Source organism: Triturus cristatus, chromosome 7 (genome assembly GCF_964204655.1).
Source record: "Triturus cristatus chromosome 7, aTriCri1.1, whole genome shotgun sequence".
In the NCBI taxonomy this organism is placed as follows: domain Eukaryota; kingdom Metazoa; phylum Chordata; class Amphibia; order Caudata; family Salamandridae; genus Triturus; species Triturus cristatus.
In genome coordinates, this window is record NC_140590.1 from 1,544,171,564 (window position 1) to 1,544,197,400 (window position 25,837).

Below are 25,837 nucleotides of genomic sequence, written 5' to 3' on the forward strand. Positions count from 1 at the left end.
CATGCTCTCCCTCCAGGGGATGATGAGGCCCTGGAATTTTCCCTAGAGGATGTCTCTAATGCCCTTGCAAAATTGATGATGGGTAAAGCACCAGGTATTGACAAACTCCCTGGGGCCATGTTTAAAGAACAGCCAAAGATATGGGCGCCGTATTTATGTGCTCTATTTAATTCCATTCTGTATGGTGCTGAGGTTCCGGACACTTGGTTGGGAGCAGAAATTATACCAATTTATAAAAAGGGTTCTCCCCTGCTCCCCGTCAATTACAGACCCATTAGTCTCATTGATGTCCCCCAAAAAATATTCGCACGTCTCATTCTAGATCGTTTGCAGGAGTGGATCAATGAGTATGAAATTCTTTCACCATATCAGGCTGGATTTAGGAGCAAAACATCCACCATGGACCAGATCTTCCGTTTAATAATGCTGTATTGGAAGACTGTGACGGTAGAGGGTGGCAGCCTCTACATGGTGTTTGTAGATTTACGTTCAGCGTTCGACACTGTCCCCAGGGGTAAACTTTGGGCTGTCTTACGGGATTTGGGAGTTCCGAATTCATTACTGGGGCTATTGGTGAGGTTGCACACTCAAAATTTTGCACAGGTCAGGTGTGGGAGAGGGGGTGTACTGTCTGCTAGGTTTCCGGTGAACAAGGGGGTCAGGCAAGGGTGTGTCCTGGCACCCACTTTGTTCTGTCTATATGTAAATGGGATGATATCTTACTTGGATGCAGTGCCAAACAATGATGCACCCAGATTGGCAGGCAAGAAAGTCGCGGCTATAATGTTTGCCGACGACACCTTGCTATTATCTAAGTCACCCATGGGGATACAACGCATACTGAACGGTTTTAACAACTTTTGCTGTGAACATGGTTTACAGATAAATGTAGACAAGACAAAATTTATGATCTTTAACCCCTCATCACACACCAGACCACCACCCACTTTGGATTCGGTTTCACTGGAGAGAGTCCATACATTTCAATACCTGGGCGTCACATTAAGTGAAAATCTCTCCTGGGGTCCCCATCTGGCCAAATCTCAACTCAAATTGACCCAAATAGCTGGGGGAATACTAAAAATGACAAATGCCTCCACATATAAACCTATAAGCCCTGGGCTTGAAATTTATAAATCGAGGGCAAGAGCGGCGGCATTGTATGGAGGGGAATTATGGGGGCATGCAGATAGACCTGAAATTACCAAAGTAGAGAACAGATTTCTGCAGCAGCTGCTCCTGCTTCCCCAAAGTACACCTCTTCTACCGCTAAGGCTTGACTTGGGTCTACCTCCCATCCAGGAGGAATTAGCCATTAAACCTCTTAGGTTTTGGAGGAGGCTATGGCTGACGCCCGAACTCTTGCAGTACAGAACTGAACTTCAAGAAATATCGAGTCTAAGTAAAGCAGTGCATATTCCCTGGCTCTCTTACATCAAACAAGAACTCTTGACAATGGGCCTTGCGGATATGTGGTTCAATCCGGCAATAGCCTGTAGTGAGATTTCAGGGAATTCTTTTACAGAGTACCATAGATCTCGTTGCTCCAGTGTTTGGTTGCATGACTCGCAGAATGGTTCAATGGTAAAAGCATTCTTAGAGGTTAAATCTGTATATTCATTTGAAGATTATTTGAATGTGATTTACCCTACTCTGGCTAGGAAGCTTTATATACAATGGAGGTTTGGCTCCCTTCCTATAGCGTGCCTTACCAGCAAATGGTCTCCGTCAAGCGCCTCCCTATGTCCAGGCTGCGGTATGGATAATGAAAATGAATGCCATATTTTATTTTTCTGCCCTCTCTATAGTAGAGCCCGGAAGTACTGGATAGTACCAATTTGTAGAAATTTAGGCTTCCGGAAATGCTCAGATGCACTAAGGATTTTCAAAGCTGACACTGCAGGTCACATTGTGTTTGCACTCTCTAAGTATTTGCATGCTATTTGGATCAAAAGGAGTTTCTTAATTTCAAACAGTGGTTAGCAGTTTTGGTCTATATTAGACCCTGAAATTGTAGTTACTGCTCCATTACTGTATGTTTTTATTGTACATATTTTTATTTGTTCTTTTATGGCTGAAATATTGCCGAAATAAAGATTTATTGATTGATTTGTTTTGCTTCAGTGCTAACTTCTTGGGCAAGTGATATATAGGTTGTAGACCTGAGCCAAAGTGTGACGGGTGCTAATGAGGTAATGCTGGCTCTCAGATCCTTTTACCCTGTATTGGTAAAAAATGATTCTATTAGAAGTGATGTGTGACACGAATATTTGTGCACATGCCCATTTGCTGTGAAATATTTTGTAATGCTTGGGCCCAGTTCTGTTGTTTTTATGCTGCTGTGTATCTGTGCTGTATTATCGCAAGGTGATTTTGTTTTGATCCATTGCAGTTTTTATGTTGCATTCTGTTATCACTGTTTTGTTGTGAAGTGCCATGTTATATTTTAATGATGGTATTAGGTTTCTTTGAGTTTATTGTTGTATGTTTAGCTGTTTACTTTAGATATGTCAAGAAAGGCTGCTACATTTCCAGTTCAAAGTTGCTATAATAGGAAATCATTTTTACTATTGTCTAAGGTAGTAAAATAGCGTTGCTCCGGCTCATCAACCACTTATGATACCACTCAGTCCAAAACTGTAGCCGCCACTGATCACTTTATATGACAAGGCCATCTGTTTCTATACAAGTCTAGTGAGGACACTGAAACTGATCAGAGTAATGTTGAGGTTAGTACAAAGCTGAAGACAATGGGTCAGGTATGGGTGAATTGACACTTATGGAATTTAACTATTTCAGAAACACAATGAGTGTACGGGAGTTTGATCAACCAAAAAAAACTATATTGTGCTGATGTAAATTGGCATCGTACCACCCCGAAGATTTAAAGGCAGATGAAAATTTATTTTGGTAGTCGGAGGTACTTCTCCGACTATCCGTTCTGTCTTTGAATTGTTCAGCTCCAACCAGTTTTGCCTCAACCAACCATGGGTTGCAGTTAGACATTAATCAGTGAAGTCCCTAATGCTGTTTCAGACAGATCATCCATAAGCAGTCTTCTGATCCTTTGTACCAATATATGAGTTCCATCGGCATACGTATGAATATTGAATAGAAGGGATGCAAATGCTGAACTGTCAGGAGCCTTAAGGATTGGTGCCATTTTGATTGACTGTCATAATTTCAAGAAGTCTTTTTTTCATTAGATTGTCTATCATTTAGTGTGGCACGACTATTACTGATGCAATATTTATATTTACAGAAGAGGGAGCTTGTTCCTTCAATATGAACTATTAACAAGGTTTGGGATCTGAATGCATTGTTGTGCATGTGAATAAATATCTGACATTTAACTTTAAGGGTAAGGTAATGCTAATAATATTGAGGAATTCATTGCAGGTGCCTTTATAATTCCGATGTGGTCAGTAACATGAGTTATTGGACCAATGGAATTACATGATCCACAGGAACACCACAGATCTAGTCTGCTTCACCCAGATTTTTTGGGTGCTGAAAGCAACTAAACTGTTCATGTGAAACTTCAGATATTCCAGATTCATCAATAATTCTTAATTTTCATGGGACCCTCAGGGATCAACTCATTGTTCCACAGGCCCTCCTTATCCTCACAGTTACTGATGTTCCAGGACCGGTAAATTTGGTGGTGGGGCAAAACCATATCGATCTGTTGCCCCCTTTGAGGGCTCAAGTGGGTTGAAAGAAAAATGCCCAACAATATGCTGGACAGGGCATCTGCCCTATTTGTGAGAGAGTTTCCCATTTGCCAAACTCTAAATATGGCTCTAAGTATTTTATGGGCTTAAATTTTTTATTCTAAAATGCAGAGGTTAACGTATTGTGCATGTCATATTTCTTTTCTTAAATGTGCTGCTATGAAAGCCTGATTTTTCAGATGTGTGACAATTTTGCAGCAATATTCCAATCTGACTCCAGTTCAATTTATAGATCGTTTACTTGCCGAATGCAAAACTGAATTACAGAATGCTAAGAGCCTTTTTCACTCTCTCCCCAGGGCACTTAGAAAACGCTTCCACAGAACTTTTGAGGCTGGACCACGAAGAACCCCAACTTCAAGAGCCATATCTTTCAAAACAGAAGAAGCTCATGGTAAGGTTTTCTACTCCTTATGTGTAAAATATAAATATGTTTGACATGTTTGTTGCGGCTCCTGAGCTCCATCAAAGCGATATACTCATAAGTACAATAAACACGAGTCCTCATTGTGAGATGGGAAGCAGTGGTGTAGCTGGGGCCGGTCCGCCCGGGCGGCTCTTTTTTGGGGGCGGCGGTGAGCACAAGGTACATTTTCTTTTTTTTAAATGTTATTCTCTCTCGTCATCATCTGTCGCTCCGCCCCTCCCCCTCTTACTTCAGGGACCGCCATGGGCAGCAAAAGCTCTAGCTATGCCACTGATGGGAAGTTATAACAGGCACAACACACCCCACTACAACACCGTTTACGAACAGTGTTTTGAGCATCTGATTTTAACATTTGAGTAAACAATGAGGAATAACATGTGCTAACAGTTTTTCCACATGATTTGTGCATATTATTACCCGTTACTTGTAGCAATTTCCTTTAGTTAGAACCTGAAGGACATTGCCCACATCCATCTGCTACATGCTGTAGAGAACCACTACTTTGTAACCTGTTTGAGAATCACTGCTATCTCTTTGTGCTACAGTCAGAACACATGTCACATATTTTACAATAAGTTATTAATGCAATAACTTGAATATTAAAAAAACTTGTTTAAAAATATTGGTGATTGTTTAACATTTTGCATTATCAGTAGATATGTATCTCGTGGAAACCAGCACTGCAACTCGAGAGGATTCAGTGTCCGATATAGATTAAGAATAAACACTCTGGGGCAGATTCACAGAACTAATCTGAGACAAAATCCTAAACTTACTACTTTTGGTATTCACAGAAAGCATTTAGTGGTAGTAAAGTTAGAATTTTGTCTTAAGTTTGACTTAAGACAGACTTAAGACAGACTTAAGACAAACTTAGGACAGACTTAAGAAAGACTTAAGACAGACTTAAGACAAACTTAGGACAGACTTAAGAAAGACTTAAGACAGACTTAAGACAGACTTAAGACAAACTTAAGACAAACTTAGGACAGACTTAAGACAGACATAAGACAGAATTAAGACAGACTTAAGACCAAAAGTAGTAAGTTTAGGATTTTGGCTCAGATTACTTCTGTGAATCGGGCCCCCTTATTGTGGAATTTACATCAGCATATATTTGTGCAAGGCTAAATAGAGATTAAGTTGACAAAAGATACACTAATATATATGTGTGGAATTCCAAGGTGATGTGAGAACAGAGCCCATTACAGCAGTAACACGAGTGATGTAAAACTTATTTCAACATGGCCAAACCTAAGAAGTCGGTTCAAGTCTCCACCCTTCTGAAGAGAATTGTGTATTCTATTGAGCTGGGAATGTTTTTAATAACATCATTTAAAAAATGAAACACTTGAAGTCGGATTTTACAGTGCTGTTCTGAACTCCTTGTTAGAAAAAATTGCCCCTAACTCGTTCGTTTTTAGGGCTAGTGATAGTTAGCCAAGACACTTTTTAAAAAATAAATAAGTAAATAATGATTATACATACTTACAGGGGATTTCAGAAGCCCTCTTCATCAATTGATCTGCTTTATGGCCATTCACAATTTCCTCCTGCAACAGTCACAGCATAATGTGAACATCAATAGTCCCCATCATTGATAGGGACTACTGGTGCAATGTGGCCTTTTACATAATAATAGAAATTGTGTCTCATAGATAATGTTTATTTTCATGCAATGTGTGCCTTCATACAAAAAACATAACAAACAAAATAAGCAGTGGAAAGCCAAACGTTCGGCAGCCAAGGCCAGACCAATTGGTTTGCCAGTGCTTGTTACAACTGTTGCGCCGAATTCCTCCATATCCTATGTTTCTTCTGTGGGCTTGCAGTGTGTATTTGCAGGTGCATTCCTAGGACAGCTGGCAGGTGGTAAGACTTTATCATACTAGGCTACTAAACAAAGTGCACTGTCATTGAAAGGCAAGGGATTGTAGTATAAGTTTGAGGCAGGGGAAACTGCAACCCGGTCAGAGGGCTTGGGCCACGCAGGCAAACTGTTGCCTACAAAATTATGCGGAAAGTGAGCAAAAAGATTTCCTCGAAAGCTACTAGCTGTATACTTTATAAGGGTACTGATATTGACAGGGCTGGCTTTAGGGCAGTGGGACTGGTGTGGGGGGGGAGGAGTGGGGGGGGGCACTGACCTCAGGGGGGCACTGTGTTTAGCAAGAACTTATGATTTAAAAGCACCTGCTTCAGAGTTCCTTGTGCGTTCACTTTTCAGGCAGCCATAAAAATGTCAGGATAACTCTTGTGATTATTGATCTTGCCAGGCAGAGGTTCAGTTTTGTGGAGTGGCAGTTTTGACTCGCCATAAAGTAGCAGAGAGGTTTAATTGTGGCGAGGTGTGGTGCAGGGGCCAGGACAGCTGACTTTGGAGCACAGGGCTCACGGTTCGATCCCTGACTCCGGTGGCAGTTCAGCACTATGAGCAATAGCTCAGTTAATTTCCACAATGGCCTTGAAACCCGTAAGGGTGAGTAGTTCTCGCTTTACAGATACGGATTTATGTATTTAATATGCCTGCTGCAAAGGAGAGATCTGTATTTTATGCGGATAGCTGAGTGGATTAGTAAATCCATCCTTTTCCAGCGCTTCAAAACAAATCAAATGTATGTGAGAGAGCGGCTACGGAGAGATAGAGGCACTTTTGCTGGGTGGTAGAATGGTAATTCGAGAAGGAGGTTATGGGTGGGGTCAGCAAAAAAGATTTTTGCACCAGGCGCCACCAGCGCTAAAGCTGGCCCTGGATAAGACAACAAACAAGTTGAGGATCTTTCGTCCAAAAACCCTGCAATGAATTTGGATATAAATGTTATCAAATTAGACAGGTAAACCCCATGAACCATATGAAACCTGAGAAGTAGGTATGCAAGGTTGCTGCTAATGGAAACTGGAGCAGAACAGTAGACAACACAGTACACGGCCTACAACAAATAACCATTTTCTGTCCAATCTAAAGTAACACTTCAACATTGCACACATATGCAGAAAATTGATTGAGGAAACGCCAGATCTCCACAAAGGGTAAATACCTCCAACATGCTCTGTCATTGTATGTGCCTGTAATTTCTGTTCATTTGGGAAAGTTTGCTTCGCAAACGTCACCTTCAGCACTGAGAGGAGGACCAAGCTTAAGTGCAATTCCTCTCTAGTTTCAAGAACTTTATTTCAGTTAAAGGCCTTAAAAAGCAAAGATCAAAAATACAGTACATAGACCTATACACATAAAAACCGCAGCAACTATTTACAAAACAGCACAAATAAAATACATGGAGGCTTATTTACAAGCCTCTTTCGCCGCCGGTGCGTCACTTTTAAAATGGAAAGAAATGACATACCAGTGGCGCAAGGGGCTTGTAAATAAGTCCCATTGTGCAGCCCTTCACGTAAAAACAGTACACTATGTGGAATATTCACAAAGAAATGGTGCAGTGTTGCAAGCAATTTTGCAGCACCACGCAGCTTCCTTTAAAAAACGCTGGGATGCGTCGTTTTCACAAGAATACGGCACACCTCTGTGTTTACCCTTGCGTTGGCGCTAAAAAAAGCTGCCTAGCGCCAACCCAGACACCCTTGCGCCATGGTGCAGGGTGTCGGTATTGCAGGGATGGTATCCTGCAACTCAGACACCCTTGCACTGTGCAGAATGCAGCCCACATAGAAAGAGCAAAAACAGGAGTATTTCTCCTCGTCGCGCCACTCTAATGCCTGCTTTTCAGTGACATTTGTCTTTGGCGCTGCCTCAGATTTACACATCCTTATAAATCTAGGACAGCATCAAAAAACTATAGGTGTAGCAGTGGAACACCCAAAGCAACACCCATTGCACGCCCCTTTCACTCAAAAGGGTATAATATTCACAAAGCAGAGTTACGCCATGCAATGTAGGTTAACACCACTTTGTAAATATGGTGCAGGGCATTGCGCTACCAGAGCATCGGGAAAAGTGATGCTACGGTGGTGCAATCATCTTGTATATATGCCCTGAATGTTTTTATAATTTGATAAAACCACAAACCAAAATTCAACTATAAAATTCCATATATTTTCGATAGAAACAGAATATGTATAACATTATAAAGGGCTTGGTAAGTGAATGTTGTCTGTTAAAGGGATCTCGCAAAGGGAAGTTGCCTTTTATTCTGTACTTTCAATACATCAGCCTATGATTTTAATCAGTCCTACAAGGCGATTCCATCTTCAGGTGATGCTTCATTCACTCATTTTCGACTTGGATTTCTCCTGGATAGAGCCTGTCAGACGCTAACCACGGGACAGTTGATTAGGTCTGACTCAATAAAAGCAGATTGGGAGATAATCTTAGGCCGAATCTGTCACATACTCTCTAAGCATTTGGCAATCGAAAATACAATAAAAGGGGTGGTAGCTGACCTGCATATTCTCAGAGCAACTCAATACTGGTGTGTCACCAGTGTCACCTCGTCCTGCTTCTGGAAAATGATGGCCCTCCGGATATTACTCTATTTTCTACCAATGGATTGCAGGAAAACAATAGTCCATGCAGTGATCACATCACAACTTGATTATGCAAACAGCCTGTACTTAGGGCTGCCAGCATACCTGCTTAGAAAACTGCATACAGTGCAGAACGCGGCAACCAGGCTCATAAGTAACCCTGGGCGTAGTGGGCGTAGTGGGGCTACGTGGAGCATCACGTAGTGTGGCCAAATCTACGCACACCCAGACGCTCCGCGTAGCCCCACTATGCGCCGCCCGCCTCCCGCCCGCCCTCCTTTTAAAATAAGTTAAACTATGATAAAAAATAAGATAAAATGCCTTACCTGCAGCGCTGCGTCCCGGGGCTCCCTCTTCCTCGTTAACGGCAACTTCTTTTCACAAATGCTCGCGAGAAATGCACATGCGCAGGCGTCCACGCATGCGCATTTGTGAAAAGAAGTTGCCGTCAACGAGGAAGAGGGAACCCCGGGACGCCGCGCTGCAGGTAAGGCATTTTATCTTATTTTTTATCATAGTTTACCTTATTATAAAAGGAGGGCGGGCGGCAGGCAGCTCTGCTTCGCCCTGGCGTGTGCGTAGCGCTGCCTGCTATGCCTACTTCGTAAACCGCGAAGCAGGCAGCGCTATGTACACTCCGTGGGCGAAGCGGAGTACTACGCCTGGGGTTACTCATAAGGAACATCCCTCTAAGACATCACATATCTCCTCATTTGCATAGCCTCCACTGGCTGCCTGTCAAAAGAAGATCTGAATTTAAGGCAATAACTCTTGCATACAGAGCACTTAATGACACAGGCCCACAATACCTAAAGAAGACAGTTCGCAAATACCATCAGTCTAGGACCCTAAGATCCAATCATCGTGAATGCCTTGTCATCCCCCATTTTTCTAAATCGAGAATTGGAGGACGTCCTTTTCTGTCAAAACTGCAACCCTATGGAACTACATGCCTGATCATATCTGAAAAGCCAAATCGGAACTAAACTTCCGGAACGCTCTAAAGACTTGGCTCCTCAGCCTATCTAAGCAAACTAGGGTTTGACAACTGTAACCGGCCATCACCTTTCACTGTATCCGCAAGCGCTGGGACACCCCCGTTGGGGGTAGCTGCGCACTATACAAGCTTAAATACATACATACAAAGTACGACATATGGACACAATCCAGCCTTTGCGCTGCTTAGAGTAATTTGGGCATTAAAACAAAAGATGTTCAATAGTTCCTGTCATTTACTTAAGTAATGCTTTCGGGTAAATGGGGTAACTTATTTCAGAGAAAACTCTTCCATATTCTGTAATTCCAGCGTGTGTCAAGTGAGCGAAAAGCAGCACTATCAGAGCGTTTGTGAGCCCCCTTTGCATGATACCTAAGGGTATATTTACAAGGGCATTGCACCACCGGACTATCACTTTTTAGGACGCTCCGGTGGCGCAATGACCAGCTCCAAATTTATAAAGCGCCATTTAGCCACTTTGCGTAGTTTAATTCCACTTTGTAAATATCATACCTTTTCACGCAGGTATCTGCATAAAAGGGGCGTGCAATCTCAGGCAGGTATCTGCGTAAAAGGGGCGTGCAATGGGTGTTGCTGTGGGTGTTCCACAGCAACACCCATTGCTTCTTGGCGCTGCCCCAGATTTACAAGGATCTGCAAATCTGAGGCAGTGCCAAAAACTAACGCCGCTGAAAAACAGGCGTTAGATTGGCTCAACAAGGAGAAATACTTTTCTCTTCATTTATGCACTTTCTATGTGTGCTGCACTCTGCAGCACACGTAGAAGGAGCAAATCACCTTACTGCACATAAACAATCATCCCTGCAACACCATGGTGTAAGAGTGCCTGAGTTGCAGGGAATCATCACTACAACCCAGGCACCCTTCTATCATGCCGCAAGGGTGTCTGTGTTGGTACTAGGCAGCTTTTTTAGCACCAGTGCAAGAGAATACACTGGGGTGCGCCGTATTCTTGTGAATACGGTGCATCACCACGTTTTTTAAATGGTGCAGCACGGTGCTTCTAATTTGTTTGCAGCGCTGCACCATTCTTTTGTGAATATGCCCCCTACTGCTGGGTTCTGAATTAAGTGCTATTGGAGCCCAGGCAACATGAGTGATTTGTTCCTGTTGAAGTGCGGCCTCTATATACAGCTAGAGCTATGGGCTCCAGGTTTTGCATATGTTGTATGCCCATCATTTCTGATTAAGAAATTAGATGTATTAATTAAGTTCCTTATGATCAATCGCTACAAAATATTAATATGCATTTTTCAAATATTATTGTTGCTTACATGTACACCTGTCACTAACTTTCATTAACTTTATTTATGGTGAAATATTACAAGCCCAATCATAGTATTCAGATATGAACAAGTAGTAAATTGGAATAGAAAGAGCACCTGTATGTCTATTTTCTCACACCTGAAATCACAAACATCTGATACAATGCAGACAAGCTTTTGGCATTTTAGGAGATTCTTAAAACTCATCAATCAGGAATAAGCGTAGCATTTGTGGTGCTCCCTGCAAAGAAAATATTTTGGGGCAGATTTTTCACTTTTTCACGCAGTGCAGTGCAGCAGCCACAAATGCTATGCTGCAGGCGCTGAAATAGCTGCAGTGCGCCACAGAGACATCTTTGTGCCATGGTACAAGGGTGTCTACATGACTCTAGCATAGGTCTTGTACTGAATGGTACATTTCCAGTACCGAATACTATGCATAGACAGCATGTGTGCTGTAAAATACAGCAGGCATACAAAGTCGGAAAAGTAAGGAGAGATGAAAGTATTTCTCCTTTCTTGTGCCTACTTCAAAAGGGGGCAGTTTTGTGACGCTAAGCCCTATCTACTGATTTGCTTTACTTTCACTTTATTTCCAGTGCTACACAAGTTTACCACTGAAAAGTAAATGGAAAAACAGATTTTACGTTGATTTGCACCACTTTGGGACGCAAACAGGGTGTAAAATCTTAGTAAATCTCCCCTTTTATCTTTGGCACGCTTAATGGCAAAATAAAATGTACATTTTTGTTGTGTTACATTGGGAGCCATTACATCACAGTTTTTACAAGGACTGCCGTTATGAGTATTGCATGTCTTTGCTTCGCATGCCATTACATTTCCAGCCCTTTGCCTTACATGTAAATAGGTTTGCGTTACCTTTAACACCTGATAATTCAATTTATTAGTCACAATATTAATTTTTTATATATATATATATATATATATCACTTTCAAAATGTATATATATATATATATATATACCGTTCCACAAGTGCTCAAAGCTTTAGGAAGCACTCTCCATCTGCGAACAGTTCCATCAGGCTGCAACAAAGTTACTCAATGCACAAGTCCAATTACTTTGCCTTACGCGTTTCAGACATTCATTCCGTACTTGATCACAGGCTGAGAGGCAACAAATAAATGACAGAGATTCGAGATGACATCATCAGTTCCTTTTATTGCCCACAGCTGGGGGCTCACATGATCAAAATTTGCATTCTGGGATCCGTAGTCTCAATAACACCAGAGTTCATGATAATAACTCACACTGCCATCTCAAAATTAGTAAAATTCAATACAGCCATTAGTGAGCTCCTCGTGTACTGCAGACTCTGTTGCACAATAATAAACGCCCCACAGATGGACTGATATGAGGCTCCTTACATAAAGAGCCCACCGGGCCGCTTTAACTCCACGCGGTGGTGCACTCCCCCCGGCAGAGCTGCCGAGTATTTTATACCGTTCCACAAGTGCTCAAAGCTTTAGGAAGCACTCTCCATCTGCGAACATCAGTTTCATCAGGCTGCAACAAAGTCACTCAATGCACAAGTCCAATTACTTTTCTTTATATATATATATATATATATATATATATATATATATATAAAGAAATTGAACACAAACACATTGTTCTTTTTTAAATTCGTTTTTTTTAATTAAACATAATTTTGATTTCAACTTTGTACTTAAATTGATTATCAAGTTTTTGCTATTAAATATGCAATTTTTATAAGTCATTTATTTTGACATGAGTGATGTAATATGTGATGTTATAAGCAGAGCTTGGTAGGGGTGCACATTATAGTTAGCTCGTGTTTTTTTTGGTTTTGAAACTTCAGTTTTGAATTGCTTTAATGATCTAGCTATAATGTCGCCTTAATCTTTGTTTACCTATGGAAAATACGTCCTAACTATAACTACTTACTTGAAACCGCCAGTAGGCAACATGTATATTCACTGAAATTTCCAAAGTTTACAAGGACTCTATAGTGAGGAAATAACATTTAATAAACTTTAGAAATTGACTGAAAAAACAAAGGTTACTGTGAAGTTATAGTTAGGCTTAGATTTCATACATGCTAAACCATAGAAATTCATCAGTTATAGTTACCTGAACTAACTATAACTTATGTGCCCCACAATGCACTGCTTAATACCTCAAATATTACATCACTCATGACATAGTCAGTGAGAACACTGATGACATCTCAAAATGCATCATTGATTACATCATCCTTTGAGTATAAGTGTTTTCAAAACATTTCTGACACTTACAGATATATACTTAGCTAGTGCATAAGTTCAATGGCTATTTTATCTGTAGTACTAATAACTGATACTGTTTCTAACATATGTCATCTGAGTGGCTGTGTAACTGTCTAAATCTGTGTGTGAGTGGCTGTAGGAGGGTGTGAGTGGCTATAAGGGGGTGTGAGTGGCTGTATGGATGTGTAAGTGGCTGTATGGGTGAATACATCGATGTGTAAGTAGCTGAATGGGTCAGTGAGTCACTGTGAGAGTAATTGTATTTGTGAGTAAGTGGGTGGGTGAGTGGCTGTATGGGTAGGTGAGTGGCTGTTTGAGTGGCTGTATTGGTGAGTAAGTGTGTGTGTGGCTTCCTGGAGGCAACAGATGTGGTAGTTGGCCCCTAAGGACATCCCCAAATAAATGATATAAAAAGCTACAAAAAAGGACCAGCAAGTTGCCCGAGGCCCCACCCCCTTTCTTCACCACTCTGCAAACGCACCTCCTGGCACACTGTTGGATGGGAAATGAAGTCCTCTTGGCTGCTGGAGGTCTTTGGGGGCCAACAAGACCTACTGTTACTTCCAGTAAGTCCCACACAGTGGGATTGCTGAGAGGTCTTTGGAGGCCTGCCCCCGTTCTCCACCAGTCTGCAAATGTACCTCCTGGTGTACTACTTGTTGTGGGATGAAGTCCCCTTGCCTCCTCAGGGTCCTTGGCGGCCAGAAACCCCTTCTGTTACCTCCAGTAAGTCCCACACTGCAGAATTGCTGAAAGGTGGCCGGAGGCCATGCCCCCATTTTTCCCTCACTACAAACTCGCCTCCTAGCACACTCCTGGTTGGGGGATGAAATCCCTTTGGATGCTTACGATCCTTGGGGGCTATGAACCACTTCTGTTACCTCCAGTAAGTCCTACATAGCGGGATTGCTGACAGCTGGTCAGGGGCCCCGCCCTCTTTCTCCATCACTCTGCGAAAGCGACTACCAGTTACAAAACCATTTAAATTCACTTAAAAACACAAAGGTTACAGGGTCATTATAGTCAGGAAATTGAATTAAGAAAACCTTAGACATTCACTTGAAAAACCAAAGGTTACAGGGATGTTATAGTTAGGCTGAGATTTCCTTCATACAAAACTAGTGAAATTCAGCAGTTATAGTTACCTGAGCTAACTATAACATACGCCCCCAGAATTTTTTAGACTTTTAAATAGCACAAACGTGACCCGAAGATATCAGGTATCAGAGTGATTTACATGAGCACCAGTTTCCTTACAGATGGACACACTCATTTTTGTTAGGACTGGGAGATTAAGTGATTTGCCCAGAATCATAGGCTGTTGAGCATCCCTGCTGAGACTCAAACCCAGTTCCCCAGCTTAGAGATCGACCGCTCTAGCCATAAGGCTACATCCTCTCTTATGACCTCACATCTTACATCACTCATGACATGGCCATTGACATCAATGATGTCTGAAATGACATCACTGATGACATCATTGATGACATCATCCACAGAACCACTCACACACCCACTCACACCCCCATACAACTTCCCATGAGCCCACTCACATACCCATACAACCACTCACATACACATTCACAGACCCATACCAGTAATCACATGCCCACTCATTCCTCCACAGAGGCACTCATACACCTACTCAATGACTTGTACAGCCACTCACACAACCATTCACTCACCCATACAGCCACTCATACAACCAGTCACTCACCCATACAGCCACTCACATAGCCACACACTCACCCATATAGCTACTTATATACCCACTTATTTACCTACACAGCCACTCACATACCCACTCAGTCACCCATATAGCCTTTCAACAGAGCCACTCACTCACTCATACAAGCACTCACATACTCACTCACACATCCACACAACCACTTACATACCCATTTACACATCCATGCAAGCACTCCCATCCGCTCACTCATCCATACAGCTATTCACACAGACACTTGACAACACTGCCACTCACACACCAACTCACTTAGCCAAACACCCACTCAAAAAACCCAGTCACTCTCCCATTCAGCCACCTACACACCAAGTCTCTCACTCATACAACCATTCAGACACCCAGTCACTCACCCATACAGCTACTGGCATACCAACTCAGTCACCAATATAGCCACTCACACATATCTCACTCACTTAGACAGCTACTCACACATCTACTTTTTCACCCATTCAGCCACTTACAAAACCCATATACACAAGGATACAGTCACACAGTCACTTACATAACATTGGTTAGAAGTAGTATCACTCAGTAGAAGTGCACCTAGTATACTAATTACTTCTATAGTAGGTTACTTTATATGTTTAACACCCATAAACTCGTAAAAACACTTACACTCACTTGATGATGTCATCAGTGTCGTCATGAGTGAAATCATCTATGTTGTCACTGACCATGTCATGAGGGATGTAAATTGTGAGGTCATAAGCAGTGAATTGCAGGGCTTAAGTTATAGTTAGCTCAGGTAACTAAAACTGCTGAATTTCACTGGTTTTGTTTGAAGGAAATCTCAGCCTAACTCTATCGTCCCTGTAACCTTTGTTTTTTTCAGTGAATTATATATATATGTGTGTGTATATTTATAAGTACCTACTTGCACCCAAGAAATATCATGTATTGGATGATATACAATCAATATCGGTAAAATGTATTTTATATCATACAGGTTCAATTGCTGCTAAATTTTATCAATTATCTGTTATTTATTGAAATGTATAGATTTATGTGTATATTTCCATATTTATATTGTTTCAGAATTTTGGTTTAACGTGAGTTAATACCAACTGTTTGAATGGCTCAAAACTTAGAAGGAATCACAATAAGAAAGATATCTTCTATGTCTATGACTGTCGTCAATGCACGTTATACACTGTGCATGCACTGTCACTTTAAATAGCAAGAAAACTATCGCAGCATTGTCATGTGATCAAGACTCCATGTGAGTTGAAACGTGTAATGGCGACTGCTAAATAAAATAACAACAGAGCGATTCTTGTGGTCCGTGTCCGTGAATCATCGCCAGTATTTATACATACATATATTTATATATTGCTTATAACTTTAGTGCCGTTTGACAAATCTTAATGAAATTTTCCCCCTAAAAGTTTCTTCCTGATTCTAGTTGTGCATGGAAAGTGTCGGGGTGATCCATCAAGCGGGGGCCGAGTAAAAAGCGAGGGTCAACAAAAATACATTTCCCACCCTAATTCCCATAGGGATTTTGAACACGACTACAGCCTGATCTGCTGAATGGTATTACACCAAATTTAGCAGAAAGCTAGCTTTTGGTCCAGAAAGAGCCCTTTCTGTGATCTGGTGTAAATCCTTTCTGTAGTTTTTGAGATATTAAAAGAAAAAGAAATGTGTATATATGGGTGGAGACTAAGCACAGATCTCATGCTGAGATCTGATTGGCTGTCAGCCCTTTAACGAGGAAGTGCTGCAGCCATCCTGTGACCAATATGCATGATAGCACCCCACTGAAATGCATTGTAGTGAGTGGCAGGTTTTGAGGGTTACAAAAAGGAAAATGTATAAAGGGTGATAGCAGATTGTAGTACAATAGAGATCATTTCTTGATGGTACCATATTAATTTTAGGAATTGTGGTGTGTTCTAAGGTGATGTTACCCTGTGAAAAAGCCTTCTGCTGGGATTTCATGAATCATGTTTGTGAGAAAACTCTTTTCTCATGATTTTCCCATAGAGGTTATGGAAGGTGCCACAGAAACTAACATCAGAGCATATTTTCTGTAAATTCACAATATCTTTCTCACACATATGAGAATGAAGTCTGACATTCAGTAAAATATATACTTCCAACAGGAGCAGCCTGTCAATTGATTTTATGTCAAGACAGGAGAATAGCAGTATGCATAACCTTTTTTCACTAACTTCTCAGCAGCATTAAAACCCAATAGAACACAACATGAAGTCATAAAAACAATTGAACCTTCACACTAAACATAAGCCCATGCACTCATTCTGTTCCTCTTTAGTTTGCTGCTTCTGAGCAGATGTATATTGGTTTATATTCTTTACTAATATTTCAGTGTTTAATATAATTTGTATACAGTATAAATTAAAAAATGTGTAAAAACAGAAATAACACCAATTTTCGGGTATTTAAGGGTTTATTAATAAGTTACTGCAAGGATAGGAAAAAGTAGAAATAAGGGGGCATATTTACAAGGCGGCAATAGAAAATTATCGCCGTTTTTGCGGCCGTTTTCGGCCGAAAAGCGGCGATAATTTTATCGCCTAATTAGCAAGGTCACGCTAATGCGTGAAACCTTGCATTAGCGCACCTATTCTTAACGCCCAGCTTTGCATCTCCAGTGAGATGCAAAGTGGGCGTTCCTGACCTGACATGACAGGAGAGATGTCGCTAAGCGACATTTCTCCTATCATCAAGCCCCGCGCTATGAAGCATAGCGGCAGGAAAAGTAGCGATAACCCCTGTTATCTCTACTTTCCTTACGCCTGCTTCAGGACTGACTTAGCCATGATATCCTATGGAAGGAGGATATCATGGCTAAGTTTGTGAGTCCCTATCAACAAGCTCACGCCACATTTCATGAGATTATCACTGGGTTTCCAGCGATAATCTCCCGTTAGGCAGTTAGCGCTAGGATTTTTATCGCTTTTGAGATAAGCGTTGCTAATAGCACGCTATCTCAACGATAAAAATCCACGCTAGCCGGCGATAATTATCCTAGCGCTAAGTGCACTTAGCAATAATTATCGCCGGTTGTTGCTGATATGCCCCATAGTTCTTAGAAGAATAGAGTTAAGAGTAAGGGAAATGTATTAGCTTTTTTTTAGAGAGCGAATTCTTAACACAGGGGTGGATTCAGTCGGGAATTAAGATTTTGGTTACATTTTTTAAAATGCCCATACCAAGCGCTCGAGCACATTTGAAAAGGTGGATTTGTAACACGCACTGCGGCTCCTGGACAGCACGTAACCAGCATTGTTGTTGTAGCTTCAAGAGCATGCATGACAAGAGTGTACTCAAGAAGGTTTTAGAAGGAAGATTGGGCATGTTGTGTATATGTGCCAAGTAAGTACGTTTTTTTGAGGGGAAATAGACCTTTCCTAAGCAGCACAATGACGCGTTGACAAACAACAGGTTTCTGCTTGACAATGGGTGCTTTTCCAGGGACGGATGTCAGTTAAACAGCTGGCAGTTACAATCGGCTGCCACGTAAAGGAAAATAGATTTTGTATTCATGAAAACAGATTCAAAGCAGATTGGGAAGAAATAGTTTAAATTTGATTCTTCAAAAGCGGTGTAAGAAAAGATATTTTAAAATACTGTCTAAAATAAAAAGACATAATAGCCTGGTTGAAAGTAGGAGAGAAGCTAGGATAGCTGAGGAAAACAATATTTCTCCGCAAGATGTGCAGGAAGAGCTCATCAGGAGATTAATTAATAAGGAGATTAGTGATCCGTAGAAGAAACAGTGAAAACAATTTTGAAGGAAGCAAAAAGGAAAGGGAATGTATTGGAAGATGATGAATTTTGGTCAATGTCCGAGGAGGATAATGCACAAAATAGGGGGGCAGGAGGAAAATGTGTTACAAAACATAGAGATAGGGTTGGTACTGATGTAGCAGAAGCAAGAGCAGTTGTCTTTGGCAACTCAGAGACAGGTGTCCAAAGCGGCAGAATAGAGAGGTAGGTGCACTGTTCAAAAGATAAGGGCCGTCAACCTAATTGGTATGAGCGGGATGTAGATAACATGGATGAATATATCCTTGAATTAGGATATGATGAGGATATAGAAGAATTTTCAGGGGTAGATATTGGTAAGAAGGAAATGAAGAAGGATGTTAAGGACCCTTTGGGTCAGGCTATATTCAATCCTTCAGAGTTTAGGCAACCTCGTAGTTCAGAATGATTGCTTTGGCACATGTTGCTAACTATATCAAATATTGAATCACAAGACAATTGGAAAGAAATCTGCAGAATGTTATGAGGTCAGAATGTTCAGGTCCTGTATTTGATAAAAGAGACTATGACTCCTAATTTGGATCTGGATCTTATTACCTACCTTTTTAAACTGGGACGTGATCCAAGAAAGGACCTGGAAAGGTCCTTAAAGCTATGTGAAGACTGTCTCCTAGATGTTCTAGGACCTGTTACCAGAATTATTTTTATGATAGAGAAGTCTTACTTGAATGGAACTGATTTAGACATCAATCTGTTGAGCGGAGGGAGCCAAAGGGTGGTTTGTTTTTTAGGCAACGCCAATGCGGCCTTATAACAGAGAGGCATAAGGAGACTTGGCTGGGAGAGAATCCAATTAAGAGTGCGAGGGACTGTTGTTTGGTAATGGGTTAGTGAAAACCTTGGGAAAGCATGTCCAGACCTATACAGCCCTTGACAAGGCGCATACCTCTATAAGGAGAGTTTGGAGAAGGAAGTTTATATGGCAAAGCCAGAACACGTGGTACTACTTGTTGGGGGATGAATTCCTTTTGGCTAGGTAGTGTCCTTGGGGGCCAACAATCCCTACTATTAACTCCAGTAAGTCTCACAGAGAGGTCTTGGTGGCCCCATCGCCTTTCTCCACCACTCTGCAAACATGCCTCCTGGCGCACTACTGGTTAGGGAATGACATTCTCTTGGATGCTGAGGGACCATGGAGGCCAAGAAGTCCTCCTTGTACCTCCTGTAAATCCAAACAGAGGGATTCCTGAGAGCTGGTCAGAGGCCCACCCCCTTTCTCCACCACTCTGCAAACACGATTACTACTTAAAAAAACATGGAAATTCACTGGAAAAAACATAGGTTACAAGGACGTAATGGTTAGGAAACAGAATAAAAAAATAAACTCAGAAATTATCTAAAAAAAAACTTTTACAGGGACGTTACAATAAGGCTTAAGTTTCACTCATATGAAACCAGTGAAATTCAGCAGTTATAGTCAGCTGAGCTAACTATAACTTGCGGCCTGCAATGTACTGCTTATGACCTTGCATATTACATCATTCATGACAGCATATCGACTACGAAAATATCGAGGTACAAAAATATCGACACAAAAATATGGCTGTCCCGAATATCGAAGTCCTATCTACATAATGGGAAGTATAAAAATATCCTATGCATATGTGAACAGTTCGAGTTCAAGAGACTTGAGCTCTGCAACTGCCTCAAGTTGTTTTGACACAAAAATTGCCCTCCTAGATCATTTAACCTGGAAGCAGTCCGCGTCCATATGCGGCGCTCGTTCTAAAGTCCCCACAGACTCACAGCTTCGAGTCAAGACCTGAAATTACTCTTACTGTGAACATCAATAAAAATATGTTCGGTAAGACTAAAACGCTCTCACATTATCCCCTGCCTCATTAAACACAGACACTCAATGTTTTATCAAACCCATGCCGGAATCGCACCAAGCCGCTCCCAAACAGGCCCCTAATAAGGAAATCTGAAAAGGTGTGCTTATCTTCGCTGTGAGCAGCAACATAGAAGGAAGATGGCTGCTAGGCAGAGAAATATATGAGATTGGAATGTTGATGGGTTCTAATTCTAAGTTCTTTTCATTGTTTTGTAGTGCTGCTTTTAGTTTGCAATTAAAGAAATATGCATAATATTGGCCTCCATGCATTGCCATAAAATCATAGAGGATGCCTATCGGGCATGAAAAGGATGGTCAAAGCATATCCGTTGCAGTAGATCTCCAGGCAGGTGGAGATCTCTACATATGGTGGATGTTGTGCTACGGGGGGTGGGGTGTTGCAAATGCATCCATCTACTTATTACCGCACAAAACAATACATGTGCACATCAGATTAATGTAAATGTATTAAACGCTATATTTGATGCTTTGTTGTTTTTTCTATGTCTCAGCTTATGGACAGATTTATAAAGATCTTTTGTTTCCAATATATAACTTATATTTAGAGTTGGCTTTGGGTCAGCTCCTAGCTCATGACTGGATGGCTTTTATGTCTACTTCAGTTGTCTCCTACAAGACAGAAGGTCCACTTCAGCAAACTCCAGGAGTCCTGGCAGAAGCTGATTTCAGGTTCTTGAGCGCCATGCTTATGTGCTTGTAGCAATTCAGCGTGTAAAAAACCTAAATCGGGGATAATTGCTTATTTTCTGCCCTTGTTTTCACAGCAAGTGCAGCAGCAGTAAGGAAGACTCCTGCATTTATATTAATTGTACCACAGCACCTAAAATAGCCTTTCACAAATTATTTCTAGGCTGCAACCGTGCCAATTAAAAACAAAATGTCAATATTGTGAGGAGGGGTGGGGTCTTGGAAGGGGCAGGACCTTGTGACGAGTATTATCTAGGAGGCCCTTTTGCCTACCCTGTATCACCAAACCACCTCCTCGAAAAATAAAAAGCTTGCTGAGGCTGGTGCTACTGTCCTGGTGTATTTCAGACTCCTGGATGGGCATCGGCTCATTTCCTTACCTCTGTCTGATATCGTCTCCTCACCGTGAGGTGATTGTTGAAAAGAGCAGTGCTTAATTTGGGAAAAATAAGTGCCTTAGACCTTCGTCTGGAGGCAACTGCAGCTTACACCATCTATTGCCCCCACCAGTGCTGCCAATGACACTACCAACACAACTAGTAAACATAGCCAAGTGTAACAAGCCATACTATTCCTAGCCACTAAAGTTATAAGAATGGTTTGGTTGGTAGGTATTAGAAAATGTTAATGTATATTGAATTATTAAACAGCTGCTGTTATGCTCATACCTAAAATAGGGAGTCAGCACCACCATGTGGCACCATGTGGCAGACTGCCATATGTGCCAGTGCTGACAGTTAAGTGCTTGTGCCAGCACCAGAAACCACCGGCTCAAATTAAGCACTGGAAAAGAGCCAATATCGTGAGACACAATGTGAGTTGGCAAGCCTGAGACTGGTATAAGATGAGGAGCACTTGAACCCCTGCATTGCAGATTTCACATTTATCATAACTGGGGGCATTTGAAACGCAGTTATTTTAGAATCAGTCCTTCGGAACAATTTGTAGATGCTACAAATAAAAGCAGACGTTCTAATAAAGAAGCTAGCTTCACCATAGTTCATGACATGCTTTAATTTTGCAGCCAGAAACCATGTGGAGGACTGCTCCCAACTGTGAGGGGAGTAGTTCCCTGAGTAGAGGTGCACATGCAGCTAAATGGTGAATTGAAGCCTTATTACATACAAACAGAAACCGTCACTTGTACATTTTTGTAAAACACGTGACATGCGTTGATAGTAACTTTAAAAGTTGCTCTTTCCTTTCATCATGGGTTGTTATGAACACATGCCTATTAAACATTATTTCTTTTCTTAACAGACTACGCTACTGCAATGGATGTATGAGTGAGATCATGAAATCTTCCTTTTAGCACACAACATTGAGGTTGCTGGTTGCCCCAATACATGCTTTGATTAGGTCAGTAAATATATTGGCATTTATGCTTCAAAGAAACTGAGAGTTGGTTTCTGCTCATGGGAGTTCCCTGCGTGGAACCTTGGGGATGTGGGGAACAGCAGTTGCTGCCGGGGGCTGGATGTCGTTGGATGAAATAAAGAGGAGGCAACACTACCTGGTATCATTATTCTTTTCACTGGTGGCGAGTTGTCCATCGACTCCAGCATCCTTTGAGGACACCTGTTGTGATTCGCACTCTTCTTCGTGGTCCCTTTTTTTGCGGTGTTTATGCCAGCGCTTTCCAATTCTGTTCCGAGCTGTCCAGTGAGTGTGGAGGTCTCACGAAGAGCATCCGAATCTTCGTCCAGTCTTTGCCTAATTGGCGTGAGTAATGTGGCATTGCCGATGACCCAGCTATGCTATTGTTTACCATTGGAAGCGGTGTAGTCCAAAACGAGTTGCTATCTGTTGCTGGGCAACCACTGTCTCACCTTCAACTTAGCCATTGTCAGTGTGCATGTTACCGTGAGAATGCCACGATCCCTCTTCATCGACGCCACCATCAAGCCAGCCATCCTCAGTGTGCAGTTCACCTTGACAACGCCCAAGGTGCAACATGCATTGATTCTACAGGAACTTCAGCCACGCGCACATGGTGATGCACACACCTTTCAGAGTAAAGTCTTGCTGCAACTCCATTTTGTTTCCAGAAGACCATGAAGCAATACGGCTATGCGCACACGGTGATGCGCACAACTTCCATGGTAAATTATTCTTTTCTTTGAATTGTATGCCGTATGATTTTCTTGTGGTGAATTTGTTCATCTGTGATGTGTACATCCTTATCTGGATTTGACATAAATGTTGGTGTTTCCTTACTCATCTTTGCATCAATGATATGCACACCAATTTCTTTCCAGTACGTGAGTTTCAGTGGCAATGTTGCATGTTGGTGACATGCACATCCTTTAGTTTTGTTTGGTTTAAGAGTTGGTGATTTCTTGGGACATCTTTGCACATCGGTGATGTGCACACCAACCTCTTTCCAGTGTGTGTACATTTCAGTGGCATGCACACTCTATTTAAGTTTTATGCAGTTCATGTAGTCACATGTGATTTATGTTACACACATTGTAAGTTGTTGAACCTGTTCACTACTACATACCTTCTTTTGCAGCATCAAACTCTCTCTGTTCACCAGCATCTGACATTACTTCTAGTTCAATTTTTTTTCTCTGAATCTGTGTTTGTGTCGGGCAGCAACTCACCCATGCACAGCCCCCCAATGGATCGGATATTAGCACCTCCACCTTTCCTGCAATCACCTGGCACGACTCCACTCAATTTGCAACAATGGAAGGAGACATTTGATGCCAATCTAGAAGCTATTGATGGCGACACCTTTACTTCAAAGAAAAAGAAGGCATTGTTAATTTACAATTTGGGTTCTGAAAGTAGGAACATTTTGAAAACATTACCCCTTGGAGCTAGTAAGCACCCATGTAAGTGGTGGAGATGATGGTGATTCCTTGATAATTAATGACTATGCATCTGTCATCAAAACTTTGGACAAAAGATTTAATCCTAAAATGAATGTGGTGCTGGAACGACATAGATTTTTGCAACATTCCCAGGTTCCTGGCGAGTCCATTGATGATTTTGTCGCTGCTCTCAGAACACTGACTGCCACTTGCCATTACAGGGAGTTTAGAGATGAAATTATCCGTGAACAGTTAATAGAACATACATGCAACAGATAAATTCAAGAAAAACTATTATCAACTGAGGACGCTGACACGGACACTGCCCTCACTCTAGCTAGGAGCATTGAACAATCTCAGTTCTCCATGAAGGAAATGAGTGGAACGGTACAGTCTGTCGAAGTCAAGCAACTTAGCTCGAAGGACAATGTCAAACCCGTAAATGTTAGTTCTTGCATCTGAATTACCCACAGCCAAAACAGAGAAAGTAGAACCTTCATGTTTCCGTTGTGGGAGCAAGTCGCATTTGGGGAATGTCAAGTTACACACAAGGTGCGCAAGGTACCGTTGAGTCTGCGTAACGAACTAAAGCAAGAGCTAGAACGTTTGTGTGCCATTGGAGTGATTAGCCCATCAAAGGGTCTGACTGGTTGCCTCCCATCGTTTGGGCAAGCAAGGTGAACAGGTCTCTAAGGATGTGTATGGACTTGCATAATCTTAAGTCCAACATCTGGGTAGATCGCCAGCCCCTGCCTGACATCAATGAAATGCTTACGACCTTGGGTGAAGCCAAGTATTTCATCTCACTTGAAATTCCTCAGCTTAACACCAGGTCGAATTGAGCAAAGACTCCAGACACCTTACTTCTTTCTTAACACCCGAAGGGGCCTTTCACTACATACGAATGCCATTCTGTCTGGCATCGGCTTCTGCAGTGATCCAGTACCTCATGGGGAACTTATTTAAGAACACTGTGGGAGTCGTGTTTTTCCAAGACGACATTCTCATTCATGGTAAAACTGAACCGGAGCATGACAACAGGGTCCAGCAAGTGTTGGTCAAGTGGGTTGACTTTGAGGAAGAATAAATGTGCGTTCTTTCAGGAGGGGATGGATTACCTACGTCACCACATTTCCTTTAGTGGGGTGGAACTTAAAATGAAAATTCTGGATGCCATTCAGAACTCACCGAACTAATGAATAAAGACCAACTTCGCTCCTGCCTAAGGCTTGTGGAATACTACGCCAAATTTGTGAACAATTTTTCAGACAAAACAGCATGCCTGCGGGAACTTCTCAGGAAAAACGCCAAGTATGTCTGAAGTGATGCCTGTGACAATTATTGTAAGTTCCTTAAGTAAGAAATTGTGCAAGCACGTCCTCTCAAATTTTGCAACATCAATGATCTGTGTGTTGTCTCTACCGATGTTGGCAACGTTGGTTTGGGAGCTGTTCTCATGCAGAAGAGATTATGACGGGCATGAGGAAATCATGGTGTTTGCCTCCAGAACACTTCGGGAGCGGAAAGCACATACTCTACAATCGAAAAAGAGGCCCTGGCTCTGTGATGGGGTGTCCAGTACTTCCGGACCTTCTTGCGGGGAAATGCATTCTTCATACACCCTTAGTGGATCTTTTCACTACAAAAGGTGGCGAAAATGAGTGGAACTGTACAGTCTGTCAAAGTCAAGCAACTCAACGCAAAGGACAATGTCAAACACGTAAAGGTGCCCAATGTTAG

General features: G+C 41.8%; 1 protein-coding gene across 1 annotated transcript in view; it reads left to right on the forward strand.

Annotated features, from left to right (window-relative positions):
• GDAP1L1 (ganglioside induced differentiation associated protein 1 like 1) overlaps positions 1–25,837 on the forward strand; it is a 619,148-nt gene that overhangs the window by 512,105 nt on the left and 81,206 nt on the right. The window contains exon 5 of the mRNA XM_085619314.1: positions 4,034–4,128. Coding sequence (XP_085475440.1) covers positions 4,034–4,128 — 95 coding nt within the window. The remainder of the gene's footprint in view (positions 1–4,033; positions 4,129–25,837) is intronic.